Genomic DNA, 23,420 nt, shown 5'->3' with positions numbered 1-23,420 from the left:
TGCATCAGGGGTCGGTACTAAGTCCACTACTATTTGTAGCTGTGATGGATGTGCTGGCTCAGAACGTAAAGGAGGGTTTACTGTGGGAGCTGTTGTATGCAGATGATCTGGTGTTGATTGCGGAAAGTATGGATGGACTGAAGGAAAAGATGAACAAGTGGAAGGAATGTCTGGAGACAAAAGGTCTGAAGGTGAATATAGGAAAGACGAAGGTGATGGCAAGTGGTAAAGCATGTGGTGAGGTGGAAAGAACTGGGAAGTGGCCATGTGCTGTATGCAGGAAGGGTGTCGCAGTGAACTCCATTCAATGTACAATGTGCGCTGAGTGGGTTCATCAAAAATGTAGCGGTCTGAGAGGGTCATTAACCAGTGTGGCAGCTACATTCAAATGTAAAGTGTGCACAGAGGGAGATGCAGATGGAGGAAATGTTGAGTTGGATCTTGGAGACGGCGTGAAGCTGGAAGGTGTGAAAACATTTTGCTACCTCGGAGACATGCTGAATGGAGAAGGTGGATCAGACTCGGCAACGGTTGCTAGAGTGAGATGTGCATGGAAGAAGTTTCGGGAACTGAGTGGCGTGCTGATGAGGAGGGGAGTGTCGTTGAAGCTGAAGGGAAAGGTGTATGCTGCATGTGTGAGAAGTGTTATGATTTATGGGAGCGAGGCATGGGTCATGAATGTAGAGCAGCAACGAAGGCTGGAAAGGGTGGAAATGCGAATGGTTCGGTGGATGTGCGGAGTATCGTTGAGAGAGAGGAAGACAAATTATGAATTGCGAAAGATGATGGGATTAGAGCCTGTGATTGATGCTGTGAAGAGGAACAGGTTGAGATGGTTTGGTCATGTGTTGAGGAAGGATGAAAGTGACTGGTTGAGAAGAGTGATGGAAATGAATGTAGAAGGAAGTAGAGGACGGGGAAGACCAAGAAAGACTTGGCTAAAGATGGTGGAAGAAGAAATGCGGGCAAGGGGATTAACAAGGAGAGATGCAGAAAATAGGGCAAAATGGAGAAGATTGTCATGGGGACCGCAAGGCTAACCCTCGCTCTCGCAGGGAAAATGGCCTTAAAATGCATGTTGTTGTTGTTTGTTGTATTGGTTGGTCTTGTGTGTTATTCTGTCTGTCTCTGTCTGTCTCTCTGTCTGTCTGTTTGTCTGTCATTCGCCTACAGGTCACACTTTTAGTCCGATCTTCACAAAACTACACCAAATGGATGAGTTTGTCATAAGAAAGAAGCTAATTGATTTTGAGTTCAAAGGTCTAATGTCATCTCAAGGTCAAATTTCTAAAATAATCAATTTTCATCTAAAAAAATCATCAATTTTCATCTGATTAACCTGAAAAGTAAGGAGCAATTACATAGTACATTACGGGATTGGAAAGCCAACTATGTTGGGGTCAAAAGGTCAAAGGTCAACTCAGGTCAAACTTCTAACATCAATTTTCGTCTGAAAAATAATCAATATACATCTGATTGAACCAAACTTAGATTAAGATCGTCAATTAAAATTTTAATGTAATGGACAATTATGGATGGATGGACAGTTTTATGGATGGATGGAGAAGATGGACAATTAAATGAAATCCATGGCAACTTTTTTGGGGGGGGAGGGGTGGATTTTGCAAGTCAAAACAACTCACCACCATTCATTAATGTCCATCTTCTCTCGCATGTGGTGCCGCTTTAACGAGCCTGTTCTCTCACACTCTTCCATGAAGGACTAACTCTGCTGCTTTGCACAGCTAGCTCATAGCCTTTCCAAATTATATCCCTGAGGTTTACCTCACCCTCTGAGACACTTTATACATGCGCATGTACAATGAATGAATGAATGATCGTTTGAAAGGCCATTTTCCCCGCTAGAGCGGGGGTTAGCCTTGCGGGCCCCATTACAATCATGGTTACCTGTTTGAGGCAATGTTTTTATGGCCGGATGCCCTTCCTGACGCCAACCCTTGGTCGCCTCTTTCGATGCGCAGGGATACGGTGTACCTATTCTAAACCGGGGTACACACCGTGATCATTCATCCCAGCAAGCTGGTACTCAATTTGCCGACCTCGGAAGGATGACAGGCTGGGTCAACCCCCCTGGCGTTAATTCAGCGATCGACCGGGATTCGAACCCAGGATCCTAGGATCCCAAGCCGGCACCCTAACCGCTAAGCCAACACCAGGCTATGAATGCGCATGTACACCGAAGGATATTTATCTCTATACCTTTGTTCATTCACACTTATTCATAAACCAAGTCTTCAGTTACCTTTTCAATTTCCAGAGTTATAGTTACCTTTTCAATTTTCAGTTTTTTTTTTTTTTTTTTTTTTTGTATACAAGATCGAGGCTCGTGAAAGAGCTAACATTAATCACACAAAAAGTCAAACCGACACATAAAACACAAAATAAGGGGAGTGGTAGACAAGATGGGGAGAGAGGGGGAAGGACACAAACACAACATTTGAGAGCAGGGACATCGAGAGAAATGTGGGAGGGAGAGGGCTTGGGGGGAGGTGGGAGAGGTCTAAAACATATGAATACTGCAAGGACTTCCAGGAAAGAAGTTGGAATTTCAAAAAAAGTGTATCTGGTGCGAATTAGCGGGGGTAGAAAAGATCAAGGTTTTGGATGGGGGAAGATAAGAGATGGTGGTGAACAGCTGTTTTAAAGACCTGGAGGGAGGAGTGGGATTGAAGGGAGTGGGGGAGATTGTTCCAGAGGCGGGAGAAAAGGGGAATGAAAGAGTGAAGGTGAGCAGAGAGCTTTGATTTTGGCAGTTTAACCATAAGAGGGTTGCTGGCAGATCTTGTGCGACCTCTAGGAATATTAGGGGGACAGAGCACAGAGAGAGCTGGGGGATCAAGGCCAGGGAGGAGTCGGTAGAAGACAGAAAGACCACCAACCTGCCTGCGGTGAGTGAGTGAAAGGCCCTCGGAGTTAGCTTCATCGCAGGAGATTCCAATGATTCTTAAAGCTTTGGTTTCAACAGCATGAAGCCGAGCTAGGTGTGAGGCAGGAGCACCGGCCCAGAGGGGGGAACAGTATTCCATTGAGCTGAAGATGAAAGCCTTGTATGTGGTGAGGAGCTCAGGTGTGCCAAGGAAGGACTTCGCACGACGGAGGATGTCCAGTCGGCGACTGGCTTTGGAGGTTAGCTTGGAAATGTGGTTTTCCCAAGAAAGATCATGTCGGATAGTGAGACCCAAAAGCTTGAGCGACAGAACGTCTTGGAGAGGATTGTTGAGAAAGTAGATGGGAGGGTTGTCCAGTCGGTATTTTCGGAGAGACATAGTAAGAGTGTGAGATTTGTCAGGATTGAAGGACATGTTCCACTTGTTTGACCAGTCTGTGATTTTGTCCAGGTCTGCAGAGAGTGAGGAGGCTGCGGACTGCCGATCTGAGGGATGAGGAATGGAGCGGCAGATAGTGGAGTCATCAGCAAAGAGATAGAGAGGATTTTCCAGAGAATCGGAGAAATCATTGATGAAGACCAGTAATAACGTTTCCTTTGGCTGTTTTCTTTTTTTCATCCATTTTTTCCTCCCCTTACGTGCACTGCAAGTGAATACCAAGAATACTTTTACGGTTAAATAAGTGTTTTCAATGAACATTTATTTGCAAAATCGAAGATTCGCCAGTGTATTCGTTTCCGAAGTATGTTTGTCTGTCTGTCGCCTACAGTTCGCAATTACAAACCAATCTTCACGAACCTTAACGAACTGATAGAGCGAGTCAAAAGCTGTAAATCTATTGTTTTTGAGGTCAGTAGGTCAATGGGTCAAGGTCACATCGTCAATTTTCATCCGATTGACCAGACCCACCACTGTAGTGGGTACCAGGAAGCAAGTGCCACACCAGCTATTGCTGCATGTTCCCTGACCAACAGGAAATGCCTGCTACACATTAACCTGTATGTGGAACACAAAACTGTTCTGGGAGCAGCCAGGAGCAACTTAAATTGTATTTCCATATCAATCTAGCTCGGACATTTTATTTTCACCTTGTTTTACGCACAATCGTAAAACCAACTGTTAGCATTTTCTCTTGCTTGGTACCTCTCATGAGAAAAGTGACAAGTATTTTATTTTTAATTGTCGCTCGTTTCGGTTATATGATGTGTTTTGGTCTGCTTTGATCCTCATCCGATCAAAAATCTTATCTGTGCTTTTATATATCAATTTGTAATCAGCTGCTTTATTAAATTATCTGTCGTATTCTATTATTTAACACTTTCAAAATGAACGTAATACCTCGTATTAAGAAAGCATATTAATCAACACAATCAGCACATTTTGACTGCATGATTATGGATTGTGGGAGGAGGGGCAAATCTTGTGTTTTGAATCGCTTGGCCCTCCTACCCCATTTTCCTTCCACCCTCTGCCCCCACACTGCTGCCCCCACACCCTAATCATCTGTCTTTTTATTTTATTGAGAAAACACTGAAATGTACATGAAATTTGATGTTATTCTTGTTTTTATTGTTGTTGTTCGTTTTCATTTACTTTTTGCAGTAGGCCTGCACCCTGTAGGCATCTCTGCTGAAATCCAGCTGGGGGATTTTCTGGTATTCTTGCGTCGTGTTGTATCCTCCAAAGGCATCCAGAGCAGAATAGCTTCTCCAAAGTGGATGGAGGTTCTCCTCAACGTTGCAGCACAAAGAAGGCCATCAGGTTGGCTGCATTCTATTTTGTTTTCTTTTTTTCTGGTCATTGTACATGCAAAGGAGCAGTTATTGTGATTTTTTTTGATTTAAAAAAAAGATTAACCACAGAATTTGAACATGTTTCAAAACTAATAAAAACAGTATGTGATGGTCCTGGCACATGAAATAGAGCAATTACTTAGTTGAAGCTTGTACAAAGGTTTTGTTGACTGTGAAGCTCATGCAACATGGTAGTATGATTGCAATAAATACAGGGAAATGGGCAGATATGGGATGAACAGACACAACATTTGAGAAAGAAGAGAAAGTTATGGATAGTGTTACGTGCTCCTCCCCAAACCCCCTGGTCACGGTGTATCTCCGAGCCCCGAGAGGAGTCACGGCAGAAAGATGTGTTATTCTGTATGTTAAAGATCAATGGTGAAACCACACCAATTGTTACCAACAAACAAATATTGTATTAAGGTCACACAAGAATAACAACACAAAAACAATAGTAATCAATTGTACAACAAATAGTATATCATTCCTATGATGGTACCATCAGGTTCGTACAATATAACTCACTGTGCTCCAAGTGAGCGAAAAGAAGAACATCCCCAATGTCTCTATTCCCGGCTTCAAGCCAAAGTTGATTCCGGCTTCAAGCCAATGTTGATTCCGGCTTCAAGCCAAAGTCAATCCACTTCAGTGATCGTCCGTACGATGTCGTATCGAGACCAGAATCCCGTTCGGATGACAGTCACAGTCCCGCTGCCAAAGCTGCGCAAAGGTGCCCTCAAGGCGACTGGGAAATCACACCCTCGGGTGTGGACGTTCCACGGCTCCCACTCGGCGAACCGCAGATTTTCCACTCAAAAGCCATGTTACACACACACACACACACACACACACACACACACACACACACACACACACACACACACACACACACACACACACACACACACACACACACACACACACACACACACACGAATAACGTCTGAATGCGGTGAAAATGGTTGAAGCGAGATGAAAAACCTTGAGCGAAGCGCAAGTCCTGCGCGAGTCAAAATGGCCGACGGCCCGTTCTCGTGGCGTAACGGCACTACGATGATTCTCCTCGGAATCAACCGCAAAACCTGACACGCAGGTTGATCTGTCACAGCGATAACAACTCTGTCACAGGAATCCCTTTCCTGGGAAACCCAAAGTTCACTCGTGACTCTCATTTGCCAACGTTCGCTCCAGACCTCAAAGCAGCTAGGCTTCTTCTCCGACTCACTCGCTCCGCCTTCTCTCCCTCCTCTTCCTCTTCGTCGTCGTCCGGTTCCGGTTTCATTTTAAACATTAACTTTTTTACCTTTTGAAAATAGTAATATCTATTTCCCTCAAACGACAACAATAATAGTACATGGATTCAAAAATGTTTACAGTGGATGAAAACCACAACAACGGAAGTGATGAATCCGTAACAATAGCTATTGGGATCAATGTTAGATGACAGTGAGCACTCACCTCAAAGGGAAAAGCTTTCCTGTATGGATACCGGATGGTTTCACAGCTGGGAGGAGAGAGGAAAGTGGTGGATATTGTAGATGTTGAGCTAGACTTGTGCAGATGTTGACAATAAATGGATTGGTGGGTGAGTTTGTTTAACTTGTTGGGGAAAGTCTGTCGATGCTAAAATGAGTGTCAGTACATGACAGAGACCAACAAACTGTTGAGCATGAAAGCAGCATAGTCTTAAGTTTGGATGTTTGAACAGTTTATATGAATGATCATCAGAGTTATAGGTGGATAGTGGGCTGTTGGAATGGCTTTGAGGTACGCACAATCACCTCCAAGCTGTCTAGCCAGCGTTCGAATCCTGACAGCTATAAATTGTCATCCCGGTGTTTCACAGTAGGGTGATTCATCAATGTGTGTGCTGCTCCGCCGATGAACGTTAAATTGGCGTCCCATCTGCCGGCATTGGTTGGTGGATGTTAAATAGCCCACAGCGCCATTTACGAAGAGTCGTCGAACTATCACCGGCACCCTAGCCAAATTCCAAATTCTTGCCAAAACTACTACTGGGAAGGAAATTGCAAACTGCCCAGTAAAACCCGTGCTTAGGAAGTTGCTTCGGTGACAAACGCTCTATGATTAGTATATATATATATATATATATATATATATATATAGAGAGAGAGAGAGAGAGAGAGAGAGACAGAGACAGAGACAGAGACAGAGACAGAGACAGAGACAGAGACAGAGACAGAGACAGAGACAGAGACAGAGACAGAGACAGAGACAGAGACAGAGACAGAGTCAAGACTTGTTCAGTTGCAGTCGTGGACAGAAACATTTGCACCCTTACAATTTTTTCAAATAACTCACAATTTTCTCTAAAAATAAGTTGAAATTGACAAAAGTATTTGGTCTCCACAATTCTTGTGGTCTCCACAAACCTTTGTTTTTGATTCAGAAGTTAATATATCCTTTTAAATCAGAAAATAACAAGAGAAAAATGACCACAGTGTGGTCACCAGCTGCGACGTGTAGAATCATGAGGATATCTGTTGCAATATGTGCTACCAAATTCGACCAGTCATTAATGTATACGCATGCACTAGCGTCTTTTTGTCTTTCAGCTAAATTTATTCTGGTTTCTTCAAACAAATCACGATTTTAGTCCGCAATGTTCTCACCTCATACGAACGCACGTCCGAGTGTATGCGCATGCGCTATTCAATAATTACACCTAATTTGTGTCAAGTTCTGTGAAACGAGATTGATATGAAAACATTCATGTCGTCTTTGTTGCTAAATGTATTCTGGTTTCTTCAAACAAATCGCGATTTTAGTCCGCGATGTTCTTACCTTATACCAACGCACGTCCGAGTGTATGCCCATGCGCTATTCAAAAAGGCACCCCAACAACAAGAACAACAACGTGGTCCTCTCACTGAGCTGCTCGTCGCAGCTAAAAATAAATGGCATTGACAAAATTATTGACACCCGAGACTTAATATTTGGTAGCATAGCCTTTGGACAAAATAACTGCAGGCAAGCACTTCCTAACGCCATGAATAAGCTTCCTACGCCTCTCTACTGGCAGTTTGGCCCACCCTTCTTGTGCAAACTGCTCCAGCTCTCCCAGATTTGAAGGGTGCCTTCTCTCCACTGCTTCTTTCAGATCTCCCCACAGGTGTTCAATGGGATTTCGATCTGGACTCATTGCTGGCCACTTCAGAACAGTCCAGCATTTTGTCCTGAACCATTCCTGGGTGCTTTTTGAAGTGTTTTTGGTGTAATTGTCCTGCTGCAAGACCCATGACCTTCGATGAAGACCCAGCTTTCTGACAATGGGTTCAACATTGCGCTTCAAAATGCCTTAGTCATCTCCTGATTTCATGATGCCATGCACACATTCAAGGCACCCAGTGCCAGAGGCAGCACAGCAACCCCAAAACATCCCTGAACCTCCTCCATGTTTGACTGTAGAGAAAGTGTTCTTTTCTTTGAAGGCTTCATTTTGTTTTCTGTAAACATAGAGATGATGTGCTTTACCAAAAAGCTCTAATTTGGTCTCATCTGTCCACAGGACATTCTCCCAGAAGGATTTTTGGCTTGTTCAGGAATGTTTTGGAAAACTCCAGTTGGGCTTTCTTAGCAGTAGGGTGTCTCCTACCATAGAACCCCCTTTCATTGAGTTGGTGATGGATGGTGCGAGATGAAACTGTCATACCTTGTGTCTGAAGGTCACCTTGAATCTGTTTGGCAGTTGATAGAGGTGGTTTCTCCAACATCTCTAACAATCTTTCACTGCAATCTTCGATCAACTTTTCTCTTGCAGCCAACGTCCAGGGAAGTTGGCTACAGTGCCATGGGCCTTAAACTTCCTGATAACATTGCGTATGGTGGACACAGGAACATCAGGGCCTCTGGAGATGGACTTGTCGCCTTGAGATTGTCCATGTTTGGTTTCAATCTTGTGCTGACCTCCTTGGACAATTCTCTGGTTTTCTTTCTTTTCTCCATGCTCATTGTGGTACACACGGTGACACAAAACAGCAGAATGAGTCCTTTTCTCTATTCAAACTGTTTGAATGAGTGATTTTTATATTTCAGGCACCTGCAACTCACCACGGGTGAGTTCAATTCCAAAGTAAAGGAGAATCGCCTTCTTGAAATCTAATTATTTCTAACAACTTCTAAAAGGTGCCAATCATATTGTCTGGGCCATTTTAGGATTTCTGTGTGGAATAACCTAAGAGTTAGTAATTTTTTTCAGCTGTTTTGTTTTGTTCCACTGCTAACAAAAGAAATACATATGTGGACACCAAAATATTTTTTTATTTCAACAATTTTCTGGAAGAAATGGTGCATTATTTGAAAAAAGTGCAAGGGTGCCAATATTTTTGGCCACGACTGTACATAATGCTGAGGTTACACTTGCTTTTATATAAGATCAGTTTTGGCAATAGGTTGGTGAAAACAACAAATTCCATAAACTGCATAGACTCTGTAAGCAGCTAATCAGAGTTTGGAGGTCACATTTTTCTGGTGAGGCTGTGAACCTAAATGAACTGTACTTATTCCTGATGTTTGCATGGAAGTGATGTTAGTGGACAATGATGGATACCTCAGTAACAGCTCTATGGTTATTTAATAAATTTAGTGAAGCATGCCATATGAATCCAAAGTGTTACAGTACAACATTCACATTTGGACATGGGATTGCCGCTTTACTTTATAGGGGTACCTCTTGTAGGAAATCTACGCACACGTCTTCTCGCCCTGCACATCCTCGAGGCTATTCTCCCTGCGTGTGACTCATCCGTTGACTCTGAGCAGATGCATCAGGTATTGTAAAGGCTTAGAGTAGCTTTTTATGATCCAGCTGTTCTAATTTTCTCTTTCCATGCCACTGTTGTCCCATATAGTTACATATGGCTTTATGCAAGAACCAATTTAAGCACATTTGTTGGAAACAAGGACATTTCACACATAAAATATAACGCAAGGAGTCTTTAACAATATAAAATAGGTTTTCATTTGTTTCCATTGTCATCGTGACAAATATGCGCTGATAATTCTGTCAAATCTGATGATTTATGGTGTGTACCCCGGCTTAGAATAGGTACACCCTATCCCTGCGCATCGTAAGAGGGGACTAAGGGTTGGCGCCAGGAAGGGCATCCGACAATAAAAAAACATTGCCTCAAACAGGGAACCATGATTGTCATGGGGCCCGCAAGGCTAACCCCTGCTATAGCGGGGAAAATGGCCTTAAAACGATCATTCATTCATTCATTCAATTCTGTCAAATGTAAACGTATTTGAAGAGACAGATGGTTTGATCAAAATCGGAAAAAGAAACTTAAAAATAGTTGTTATCTCATTTTAAAGCTTTTTTAAATTTTATTTTCATGTTTTAAACTATTCGGTGGTGCCAATTTCACAAAGTTTTGATTTAAAAAAGAGGAATATTTATGTGATAGTGAAGATGACCTCTGAACCACTTTGAATGTGCCACTTCACTTCAATTCTGTCATCACTTTGAACTTCTAGCATCGTTTTGAACAGTCACATCTCTAAGTTATCGCTTGTGAAGCTTCTTTTTGGAACAGATATGACTCAAAATGATTCTTTGGAAATTGGCTGAAAGAGAAGGTGTTGCTTTACGTTATAATTGGTGTTATTTGCTTCTCATCATAGTTGACTTTCATTCTTGCTGAAACTTTGGCAAAATAGTGCTAATCTTGCAGATGACTTTTGTGGATGGACGGGAGATTTTAAATGTAAGAATAATCTTTGTAGGTAAATAATAATGTTGAACTAATAAGGTTTCAAAAGTGATGCAGGTCCGTTCATGCAATTTTTGATGGTGAACAAATAACAATAAGTTCGAGAAACTGTTAATTTGATATGGCAATATTACACCTGGTTGTTTTTTTAATGATCTAAGACTCATGGTGGAGCTTGCATCACATAATTTCAGGGCAAACACATTAGTGGATGTCAGTGTACTTGTCCATAAAGAGTTACAAGAGAAGGGTATTGGTTTTTGAATTGGCAAATCAACAATGGAAATATCCGTATAAACACATGGGAACACCAGAAAGCCAAACCAGAATGTTACTTTTCTCTCTGCTTGCTGGTTCTTGAAAAACAAACAAATAAATAAACAAGAAGATGTTGTGCAGTACACGATACTAGCAAAATCCACCCCTCCCCCAAAAAAGGATACGTCAAATTGTCCATTTCATTAAGATTTAAATTGATGATCTTAATCAAAGCTTGGGTCAATCAGATTAATATTGATGATTTTTCAGATGAAAATTGGTATTAGTAGTTTGACCTTGAGTTGACCTTTGCCTTTTGACTTCAAAAATAGTTGATTTACCAATTCAGTGAGGTACTCTGCAATTGCTGTTTAATTGTTAAGTCAATCAGATGAAAATTGTTGATTTTTTCCAAGTGAAAATTGATGACTTTGGAAGTTTGACCTTTCACCTTTTAGCCTAAAAAGGGTTTCTCAATTTAGTGACTCAATATGCAAATGCTGTTCAATTTTAAAGTCAATCGGAGGAAAAATGACAATTTTAGAAATTTGACCTCAAGATGACCTTAGACCTTTGACCTCAAAATCAATAGGTCTCTTCCTTTTGACCAACTCTACCATCTGGTAAAGTTTCGTGAAGATCGGTTTAAAATTGTGACCTATAGGTGATTTACAGACAAACAGACAGACAGACAGCCAGAAAGAAAAATCACTTAAAGAGCGACACTTGGCAAAGAGAACAAAGTAGAATGACACTCAGTACAGCATCCTTTTGACCTCATAATAATTGGTGGTTGAATACAGTGACTTGATATGCAAATTGTCTTTAAATTTTAAGTTGATCGGATGAAAATTGACAATTTTAGAAATTTGGCCTATGTTGACCTCAAGAATAGTTGGTGGTTGAATTCATTTAGCTGATATGTTAATCTGATTCAAATTTTAAGTCAATCGGATGAAAATTGAGTATTTTAGAAATTTGTAAAAAGGTGGTTGACCTTTTGGCCTATGTTGACCTATTGGCCTGTGTTGATCTGCAAAATAGTTGGTGGTTGAATTCAGTTCTCTGATGTATAAATCCTATTCAAATTTCAAGTCAATCGGATGAAAAGTGAGGATTTTATAAATTTGAAAAGGTTGTTGACCTTTTGGCCTATGTTGACGTTTTGGCCGATGTTGATCTCCAAAATAGTTGGTGGTTGAATTCAGTTAGCTGATATGTAAATCCTATTTAAATTTGAAGTCAATTGGATGAAAATTGAGGATTTTAGAAATTTGAAAAAAGTGGTTGACCTTTGGCCTATGTTGACCTTTTTCCTTTTGACCTCAAAAATTTATAGGATTTTGTCGGACCATGAACTCCACCATTTGGTGAAGTTTCTTGAAGATTGGTTTAAAAGTGTGACCTGTAGGCAAGTATAAATGAGCAGACAGACAGACAAACACACGCACACGCACACGCACACACACTCCCCTTGTCAATATACGTATATATATATATTTTTGCCAAGTAATAACGCACAAGACCAACCAATATACTTGAAAAATCTTCGATTTTGCAAGTAATAAACAGCAAAGAAGTGAATTTCAGTGCTATTTTGATACTCGTTTTGTTTGATAATGCTTAGCTTGCTTGTTAAGAAGCTAAAACTCAATTTGCTGGCAAGATGGCATATGCCATGGAGGTACGCACACTCGCCTCAAAGCTGTCTAACCTGAGTGCGAATCCCGACCCAATTATAAACTGCCATCCTGTAGTTTCACAGGCAGGGTGATTCACCAATGTGTTTGCCGTCCCTCGGAGGGACGTTAAACTGGTTTCCCCGTCTGCCTGCGTTACTTGGTGGACGTTAAAGACGTTACGGTGTCCTTCACAAAGAGTAGACGAGACATCACCGACACCATGGCCAAATGACAAATTCCTGTCCAAACCTATAGAGGGGGCACTGCATCAGCAGCATAGCCATGTTCGCAGCAATGATTCTCTATGTGCTTTGATTGTTGCCAGTGCTCTTTTAGTGTGAAGTTCTCCATATTGGCCAGGTGGAAATAATTTGGTTCACATAAAATAATGGGAGCGTCTTCTTTTGCAGGTGATTGAACGACTTCTCATTCTCCTGGCTGACTCCATGTGGGAACTTCCCTTCTGTCTACTCAAGAACACAGCTTTGACAGAGACTGAAGAAGAACTGAACCTGCTGGTAAACCGACTTTGTTTTCAGCAAATGCATCAAATCAAAGTAACTAGAAGTTGAGGAAGTTTTAAGGCCGGTGTTGGCTTAGCGGTTAGGGTGCCGGCTTGGGATCTTAGGATCCTGGGTTTGATTCCCGGCTGATCAGTGAATTAACGCCAGGGGGATTGACTCAGCCTGTCATCCTTCCGAGGTTGGCAAATTGAGTACCAGCTTGCTGGGATGAATGATCCCGGTGTGTACCCCGATTTAGAATAGGTACACCGTATCCCTGTCCATTGTAAGAGGCGTCTAAGGGTTGGTGTCAGGAAGGGCATCCGGCCATCAAAACATTGCCTCAAAAAGGGAACCATGAGGTCATGGGGCCCGTAAGGCTAACCCCTGCTCTCGCGGGCAAAAATGGCCTTAAAACTATCATTCATTCATTCATTCAAGTTGAGGAAGTTTTGGAGCAGAACATTTAGAAATCAAGTCAAATCCATGAAATCTAAAGGTATTCTTCCTTGCATCATTCACACAATTTAATATAGATGCGCACTTTTTAAATTTCTGCAGCACTTTGTTGCATTCTATACAAAGCCGGCTTATTCAAGTCCACTAAACACCTCTCATGCACTGCACCTTTTGATATGATTTGTACAGCTGGAATCTGAAAGAAATGTATGAATTCCAATTCTAACAGCACAGGCCACTGAAGGCATGCGGTGAAGATGAGAACCTCCCCATACAAGAGGTGTCCTTTGACCCAGAGAAGACCATGTATTGTGCTGTTGAGGGTGGAACTATGTTGGCCCATGGCAGTGGTGGAAAAGGATATGGGCTGGCATCCACCAGCATCTCATCTGGCGCATACCAGTGGAAGGTAGGCACTGCAATAACTGTCGCTTTAATCTTGCACTGCCAAGGCATTTCATTTGTTCAGTGCAAAAAATTCACATCAGTCAAATGCATTATAATTATCTCCACCTGTTTTGTAAAAATGGGAGTTGGCTCTGTCTGTCTGTGTCTGTCCGTCACACTATCGAAATAAATATATTTCTAAAGAAAGGAGAAATATATCTATCTCACTGTATAAAGAAAATAAATCACAATATTGTCACACTAAACTTGGTAGTTTTGATCGCCAGATGGGAAGAATGTGCGAGAGCAGCATAATATTTGGCCCCGTCCCATGTCAAAAGGTCAAATCTCCAAAAGTGCAATTACGGGCACATTTTAATGTATTTTTTAATGAAACTTTGTATATGCAATCAACATGGTGGGCGCATGAAATATACAACGACTTTTTGGATGTGACGCTTGGTGGTGAAAAAGAATTAACTCAAAATTTGATCGTGTCATTCCCAGTGGAACTTTTGGCCATCTTTTAACTTTGCTTTCGGTAGGAAGTGTGGGGATTTGCAAAGGCATGCTATCGGCTTCACTCTAGTATAATATGGGCATGCGCCAAAGCTGGGAATATTAGTAAAGCCAAAGTGTGTGTGTGTTTGTGTGTTTGTGTGTGTGTGTGTGTGTGTGTGTGTGTGTGTGTGTGTGTGTGTGTGTGTGTGTGTGTGTGTGTGTGTGTGTGTGTGTGTGTGTGTGTGTGTGTCAGCTCTATTACGAGCCTTAGCCTAATTAAGCTTATATAATTCCTTTTGAAAAGAATTATCACCTGTTCTTAAAGCCTTCTCATATTCATCCTCTTCAACCCATCCAAATTCCACCATAAGGAAGAGATTGAGACATCGCCCATCCATAATGATTGTTGGAATCATAATACAGAACAACAATACAGGGAGGCATTAAAAGAGAGGCTGAATATGGTAGAGGATGTTGTGGTTGAGCTTGAAAGTGGTTGGATGTCAATGAAAGAAAGTCTGTTGGGAGCCGTTGGTGAGGTATGTGGATGGGCAAAAGGACCACCGAGGCAATCGGAAACATGGTGGTGGGATGATGAAGTTGGAAAGAAGATTGACGAGCAGAGGAAGAAGTTCAAGGAGTGGCAGGAGGCGAAGGGTACGGGGGCAGAAAAGGAAGAGCATGAAAGTTATAAGGCCGCCAAGAAGGCTGCAAAGAAAGAGGTAGCAAAAGCGCAGGAGGCATGTCGGAAAATGTTCGGAGAACACTTGGATTTGGAAGAGGGTCAGAGAGCGGTATTCAGGATGGCAAAGCAGATAGCGAAAGAGAGGTGTGATGTGATGGGGGTGAGTTGCTTGAAGGATGAAGTGGGACATATCGTTGTGGACCCAGATGGAATTAAAGGAAGATGGAAGAGATATATGGAAATGCTGTTGAATGCAGAGAATGAATGGGATGGCAACATAGAGAGTATCCCAGTTTTAGGACTGGCAGAGAAGATAACCGAGAAGGAAGTTGAGGAAGCGATTAAAGCAATGAAGAGTAGAAAAGCCGGAGGGCCGACGGGAGTTGTGGGAGATATGTTGAAGGCAGCGGGAAATTGGGTTGTGAAGAGAATGACAGAGATTTGCAATCTGGTGGTGAAAGAAGGCCGCATTCCAGTGGATTGGGAACTGAGTACCCTCGTCCCTCTATACAAGGGGAAAGGTGACCCTCTGGACTGTGGCTCGTATCGAGCGATAAAGTTATTGGAGCATGGAATGAAGGTATTGGAAAGGGTGTGTTGGAGAGGAGGATAAGGAAGAAAGTGAAGATTGACGAAATGCAGTTTGGATTTATGCCAGGAAGAGGAACGACAGACGTGCTTTTTATTGTGAGGCAGTTGCAGGAGAAGTACATGGAGAAGAGGAAGAAGTTGTTTCTTGGGTTTGTTGATCTGGAGAAAGCATTCGATAGGGTTCCACGTGAAGTAGTGACATGGGCATTGAGGAAGTTAGGAGTGGAGGAATGGTTGATCAGAGTAGTGATGGCAATGTACAAAAGAGCGCGCACAGCTGTAAGGACGAAGGACGGGAACAGTGGTGAGTTTGAGGTGAAGGTGGGAGTGCATCAGGGGTCGGTACTAAGTCCACTTCTATTTGTAGCTGTGATGGAGGTGCTGGCTCGGAACGTAAAGGAGGGTTTACCGTGGGAGTTGTTGTATGCAGATGATCTGGTGTTGATTGCAGAAAGTATGGATGGACTGAAGGAGAAGATGAACAAGTGGAAGGAATGTATGGAGACAAAAGGTCTGAAGGTGAATATCGGAAAAACAAAGGTGAGGGCAAGTGGTAAAGCATGTGGTGAGGTGGAAAGAACTGGGAAGTGGCCATGTGCTATGTGCAGGAAGGGTGTCGGAGTGAACTCAATTCAATGTGCAATGTGCGCTGAGTGGGTTCATCAAAAATGTAGTGGTTTGAGAGGGTCATTAACCAGTGTGGCAGCTACGTTCAAGTGTAAGTGTGCACAGAGGGAGCTGCAGATGGAGGAAATGTTGAGTTGGATCTTGGAGACGGCGTGAAGCTCGAAGGTGTGAAAACATTTTGTTACCTCGGAGACATGCTGAATGGAGAAGGTGGATCAGACTCGGCAACGGTTGCTCGAGTGAGATGTGCATGGAAGAAGTTTCGGGAACTGAGTGGCATGCTGACGAGGAGGGGAGTGTCGTTGAAGCTGAAGGGAAAGGTGTATGCTGCATGTGTGAGAAGTGTTATGATTTATGCGAGCGAGACATGGGTAATGAACGTAGAGCAGCAACGAAGGCTGGAAAGGGTGGAAATGTGAATGGTTCGGTGGATGTGTGGAGTATCGTTGAGAGAGAGGAAGCCAAATGATGAATTGCGAAAGATGATGGGAATAGAGCCTGTGATGGATGCTGTGAAGAGAAACAGTTTGAGATGGTTTGGTCATGTGTTGAGGAAGGATGAAAGTGACTGGTTGAGAAGAGTGATGGAAATGAATGTGGAAGGAAGTAGAGGATGGGGAAGATCGAGAAAGACTTGGCTAAAGATGGTCGAAGAAGAAATGCGGGCCAGGGGGTTAACAAGGGGAGATGCAGAAAATAGGGCAAAATGGAGAACATTGTCATGGGGACCACAAGGCTAACCCCCGCTCTTGCAGGGAAAATGGCCTTTTAAAATGCCAACAACAATACAGGACAACAATTAATGGATGCACCAAAGCACTAGCAGAGGAATTGCAGAAAGGTGGGAATAGTTTCTCAGCTCGGTGCAGTAATGATGCTCAGTCATGGAAACGAGATTGACCATGAGGTGGTGGTGGGCTGCAGACTAGAAATCCTTACAGGAAGATGTCGAGACAATAGAATCAGAAAGACGGTTCCACAGACGATAAAAGTGGCTATGAATGAATGGACACTTGGGGACAGTAACAAGGAACGGTTTTCTCGAAGAACGCATGTGATCCGGAGTGGCAGGGGCTAGGTGGAGAGGTGAGTAGACAGGAGGAGCAAGACCAAAATCGAGCCAGTGAAAAAACATCGTTTTTAAGCTAAGTTATTTGTAAAAAACAGTAGATTTGTCATAGTCATTTTGGAATTGATAACTTTTGCAGATAGAATGTTGTGTGGTGAGGAGATACTTGATAAATTAAGAGATTGTGATACAGCTGTTGAGATACTCTATCCGAATTTACCCGTGAATGGCCTGTGTGCTTTTTATTTTAAAATCTTACCGTAGTTCCTGATTTTGAAGGAGAACCGAGGCAACGAAGGTACATGTGTGGGCCTTTCTCGCTGGCCAGTGCGAGATTTTAACCATCGTACCACATCGGACATGTGGTTGTACCGCGCATACAGTGGAAATCTGTACCACAATGGAGAGCACACACTAACGTTGAGCAGTTTCACTCAAGGAGACAACATCACTTGTGTGTTGGACACTGAGGCACGCACAATCTCGTTCGGCAAGAATGGCGAAGTACGTACATGTGATTTGTGAAATGACGGAAAGCATTTTGCCGAAGATGTTTGTTGTGCAACTGGACATCAAGATGATATTGGAGGGAAATGGTTATAAAAACCTAAGATTTGGACATTGAAATATTAACAGTTCTTGGTCTGCCTGACCCAGTTGGATGCGGTTTTTCAGATGATGTTTGTGAGCTCTTCTATGTGCTTCAACAATATTGTTACCGTGATGTTTTTTGAATTTGGGCCCATTTGTTTGATTGTCTGTTTGTTGGTGTGTTTGTCTGTTTGTCAGCACAGAATGTGCCAATGTAGGCCACAACCACCTCGTAGAGGTAGCTCGTCGTACATATTATCTTTTTCAACCTAGTACCTCTATAAAGTATGTATAATTACAATGTGAATATGTATTTAAAATATGTACTATAAAACCACATAATAACAAGTCTGGGCGAGGATATGCAATCTTTGATTGCTCAATGTTCATTCTATTTTTATAAAGTAGATGTCATAATAATAGAGGGAGCAATAGTGTTTCATCGAAGGAGACGCCATGAAATGCTGCTGATGAAAAGGAGGCCATTCTTTCACAACATTCTCTTTCCATGACGATTCCATTTACTCCCAACGTTTTTCACCTCTTTCCCATTCCTGTAATACACTCCTGGATTCCTTTGAATCCCTGCCTTCCTCTCTTCGATTTCTCACCCACACCCTTGTAGTATAAGTATAGTTCAAAATTGATTTGGACCTTAAATTCTACAAAATCAAAAAGTATACATTGTGGTTTGATGAAACTTCAGTTCTTTCGCATGGTAGTCCTCCACTACACGTGCAAACTTGTCCCATCGATGTAGTAGCACATTAATGCAATCCTCCATGCAAGTCGTTGGGAGGCAGAATATTTTACATCTGTATGTTTTGAGGTCTTCATAATTCAGAAATTTTTTGCCACCCAAATATTCTATCCACAGAGATAAAAATTTGTAACATGACGAGTGTGGATTGGGTGGGGGATGGTTTGACACTCATCTCTGCTCAAGCAGCAGTGGTCACATTTTCTGCGTGAGGACGAGCATGATCACGCAAAACGTGATCACCCCATGGGAGAATATATGGCCGTCATATGCATACAGTTTGTCTTTCATTCTATAAAAAGTCACTAATGCTGTGCATTTACAGATTTCTAATGTTCAGTAAATCTAATGTGCATTAAACTGATAAGATTCCAAAACGCTAATGCCATACTTGGCTGCACGTTCAATTTACTTGTTGGGGGCAGAGAATGTCTCCATCCAGCCCTTCCAGCCCTCAACACGTCACATCCTTCATCTCCTTCCTCTGGTATTGTTCCTGGAGATATGGTACAGTGGCCACACAATTTGCCTTTTGATCAAACGTGAGATTATGTCATACCCATGTTGCACTTTGCCTTTTTCATTTTCAAGTGAGAATGAATGTTTTTTTTCCACACTTCCAATACTGACATCCTTCTTCATCCCTCTTTCCCTTCTTCTGCATTCTGCAATGTCACATCTTGTACTCAACTGGTTATGTTAAATTTCCAAGATTGAGCCTCTTTAGTCAGAGCAAGGGTTGGAGGTTCGGGGAAGGGAAAGGGTATGTTGGGGAGCATGAGCACTTTTAATTTTTGCCTAACTGACAGCAGTTAGTTGCATGTGAGAATCTTCAAGATAATTTATCAATTCATGGCCATTTTTGAATTTGCTGCACCATTCGAATAAGCAATTACACAAAAGACATATCACCAAGTTGTGCAGTGTCCTGTTAATTTCAGCCGGTTTGATGTTCTCCTTCAGAAGGAATGTAACGATACCCCTCTGCGGCTGTTGCCTGCCATAATGGTTTTACCCATGATGTTTTGATGAACACTGATGTCGCTTCTTGTTTATCTTGCTCAGGGTAGACAAAATTCCTGCACAAAATTTAAATATTGAACTGTTATTTACATATTTTGTTTTTTATAAGACAAAGTCAACATCATCTTTGAACCACCTTCGTATATGGTTCCCAATTGTTCGCCCGGTACTTGAAGGTTCACCATGCCCTTTCAAATTTGCAGACAGTTAAATTAAATTAAATATTTGAAGGATAAGGACTTTTGATGTAAAGTCAAATTGTTGTAGCACATGGTAGTATCTGAACCTTTCATATCCTTGTTGATGTTTTAAAGGTGTTTATTGATAACGAGCAGAGTACCCACCCTCTGGATTACCCTTCGGGTGGCTGGAGATTGCACATTGCTTTCTGAAAAAAAGTATAGTCTGTATGTTGCAAGAAGACTCTAGATGTTTGTGTGGCGTGTGTTTAAAGGGGTCTAATGGGTCGAGAGGGTCTAAATGTCTACAGCTCAAAAAGGGTCTATGGGGTTTAACGGGTGTAAGATGCTGTATTTGAAGATAACTGTAACTAAAAATTAACATTGCTGTGTATTCTTATTCTTTCAGAGCAATAATTGATGATGAAGCAAGTGAAAGAAAATAAATTATTCCTTTTATAAGTAGTACTTTGATATTATAGATTACAAGTATGGACTATAGTACATAGTCATATAATGATATACATGTGAACATACATGTCATTAAGAACCACGTTAGAAAACACATGTTGACATCTCACCATTGAGTGTCCGATTGACCTTTACGTTGTGATTTTATTCCATGGTAGTCTGTAGCTCATGATGAGGGTGCAGTTATTGATAATTCTTTGCTCTGTCTCACTACATTGTCTCAAGGCCCACAATTTATGTAAAACTGCGCTTGAACAATGATTGCTGATCTCGAGCAAATAGTAGCGTTGAATCGGGTCGTTATTGTGGCATGTTTTGCAGGACCCCAGACTTGCTTTTGAAGATGTGGATGCTGCAGATCTTTACCCATGTGTCATGTTCTACAGTAGCAACCCTGGGGAGAAGGTGTGAATTTCTTAGAGCATGCAGTGATGCTAATAGAAGACATGGATGGCTTATACATGACATGCTATGATTTTGGCAATACTTCCTATCATTGTTCAGCAACAATCCAATGCACATGCATATTATTATAATGGAGCAAACGTATATGGTTATGTATGTATGTATGTATGTATGTATGTATGTATGTATGTATGTATGTATGTATGTATGTATGTATGTATGTATATTTGTGACTGAAACGTCTTCTTCTTCTTTTTAAAATATATATTAAACCGATAAACATGGTCTATGAAGCCGTGAGGCGGTGAAGCCATGTGACAATATATCTATTAATTATGTACTGTTTGAATATCGGTTGCATCGTGCCGATTCATTACATACTGTTGGAATATACCTTTTGGCTCTTTAGACTGCTGAGACCCCTTAGACTGTTGACGACCCTTCAAGTTCCAAAAGACCCTTAAGACCAGGAAGGCCCCTAAAGATCCTGAAGACCCTTAAAGACCCAGAGGATCCAAAATAACGCGAAGACCCTGAAGACCGAAAATACCCCGGAGACCCAAAAGACACCAGAAGAAGAAGAGCGGAGGTTGGCCTTTTTTGAAGCAATATGTTATGGCCAGATGCCTTTCCTGCCACCAACCCTGTTAGTCGCCTCTTGTGACACACAGGGAATTACCAGTGAACTGGTACTCAATTTGCCGACCTGGCTGAGAAGGATGACAGGCTGAGTCAACCCCCCTGGTGTTAATTCAGCGATCGACCGGGATTCGAACCCAGGATCCTAGGATCCCATGCCGGCACCCTAACCGCTAAGCCAACGCCAAGCTAGACCCAAAAGACACCGAAGACCCAAAAGACACCGAAGACCCAAAAGACACCGAAGACCCAAAATACACCGAACACCCAAAAGACTCAAAAGGTACAAAGACCCCGAATTCCATTACAGACCACAAAGACCCTTAAGAGCCTAAAGACCTGTAAGATGCTTTAGACCCATAAGACCATATTGGACCCTTGACCATTAGAGCTTTAGACCACTTGTGCCTTTCTAGATTGCAAATAAATTACAAATAAATAATATCACCAATGTTGCAAATATTTCTTTACAAAAAAAACGTTTGTATTATGATTGGTGTAAATCATGACAACACAGCAATTCACGTACAGTCATTATCCTCAGTTAATACAAGCCTGTGCCTCTGTAGCGACGTGTGGTGAGGCGAGCGCAGCGAGCCGATTCACGCTAGTTTTAATAATAATGAGTTCCCCTTACAAGGAACTTTGACGCAAGAGGAGTCCATTCGGCCCATTGAAGCATGTACCAAAAAAATGCAAAATGGCCAAAATGATATATAGCAGGATATCTCAAAATGTTATGAATGGATTTGGACGAAACTTGGTGGAGAGGTTGCGTTTTTGAAAAGGACTAATCGTTTCTATTTTGGTGAAGATCTGAATATGGATTCGGCTACAATAATTATTGAATTTCTAAATGATTCTTCACCATTGACAGATCGGGCGAAAAGCGATATATTACATGATATTAAAAAAAGTTATGGACGGGTTATGAATAAATTTGGTGGACAAGTTGGTTAGGTGAGAAGAACAAGCCGATTAGATTTTGGTTCAGGTCCGAATCCAGATCCGGCCTATCAGTGGGATGCAAAAGTAAACTGTTCACCAGGCGGAGGTATGCTCTCGACTGAGTGCCGTGCTAGTTATTATTATTGATCATTGCCATCAATATATAATATCTATGGGAGTTTCATTTGCGGTTACAGTTTTCCAATACCACTGCGGAATAGTAAACTGGCCACAATCGGGAATTGAAAAAACTCGATATCAAAACAAGGAAACTCCTCACTATCCACAAAATGTTCTATAAAAATCAGTGCATCCCAAGAATGTACCTGCCAAAAAAAGAACCAAGTAGCAGCCTGATGGAACTCAATCGAGTGCACTGAGCAACAACTGTAGGATTAGCAGAGCACATGAAAAGTTCAACAGATTACCAGATACAATTTGTATACAAGTAAGAACACAACAAACTAGAAAAGGTGTCTCATTCACCTTGCAAAAAACTTCCAAAAATAGGTACAAATTGAAAATGTCATGCACCAAACCGAAAAAAGCAACAAATACATAGCCCCAACAATTGCAAAAAAGGTGAAAGGAAAATACAAAACGAAATATAAACATATATCGTGACAACCGCAAGAAAGATAAAATATCTGTGGAATATGAAAAAGAATTGGACTTATTGGGGATAGACAAAGAAGGATCACTGGAATGGCTAAGAAGAGGTCAGCTCAATTGGGACGGAGAACAAATCATAATAAATACCCAAGACCAAGGACAATGCACCAACGACTTAAAAAAGATGGTGAGACTGAGCCAAATGGTCAGGTTTAGATTCTGCAAGGTAGAAATATAAAACACTAGTCACGTTGTATCGGGATGTAAAAAATACTCATGTCCGAAAAGTTGTACACACAAAGGCACAATAAAATATGTAAAGTTGCACATCTGCAAACATTTCAACATCCCAGTCCCAGAAAATGCATATAAACACAACCCAAAAGTTATCGTTGAAAACGAGGATGTAATGCTCACATACAACATGATGATCCTATCAAGCCTGAACATAAAAAAACAAAGCACTGCGATCGGTCGTAGTACTGAGTTACAAAAAGGAAAAGAAGGCATTGCTCATTGAGGTTACAGTACCGAGCAATTTTTGTGTAAATAATGCAGAAATCAAGAAAGTGACAAAATAAATATGAAGT

The 23,420-nt window shown here is 41.7% G+C and overlaps 1 protein-coding gene across 1 annotated transcript in view; it reads left to right on the top strand.

Annotated features, from left to right (window-relative positions):
* The window catches only part of LOC137422161 (putative E3 ubiquitin-protein ligase HERC1), a 443,323-nt gene that overhangs the window by 150,959 nt on the left and 268,944 nt on the right, over positions 1-23,420 (top strand). Inside the window, 6 exon segments of the mRNA XM_078772274.1 lie at positions 4,512-4,670; positions 9,390-9,496; positions 12,791-12,898; positions 13,572-13,751; positions 17,467-17,706; positions 20,548-20,631. Coding sequence (XP_078628400.1) covers positions 4,512-4,670; positions 9,390-9,496; positions 12,791-12,898; positions 13,572-13,751; positions 17,467-17,706; positions 20,548-20,631 — 878 coding nt within the window.

This window comes from Myxine glutinosa, chromosome 2 (genome assembly GCF_964187855.1).
Source record: "Myxine glutinosa chromosome 2, kmMyxGlut1.1, whole genome shotgun sequence".
In the NCBI taxonomy this organism is placed as follows: domain Eukaryota; kingdom Metazoa; phylum Chordata; class Myxini; order Myxiniformes; family Myxinidae; genus Myxine; species Myxine glutinosa.
The sequence above is the reverse complement of the archived record's forward strand: the minus strand, read 5'-3'. Positions and strand labels throughout refer to the sequence as shown.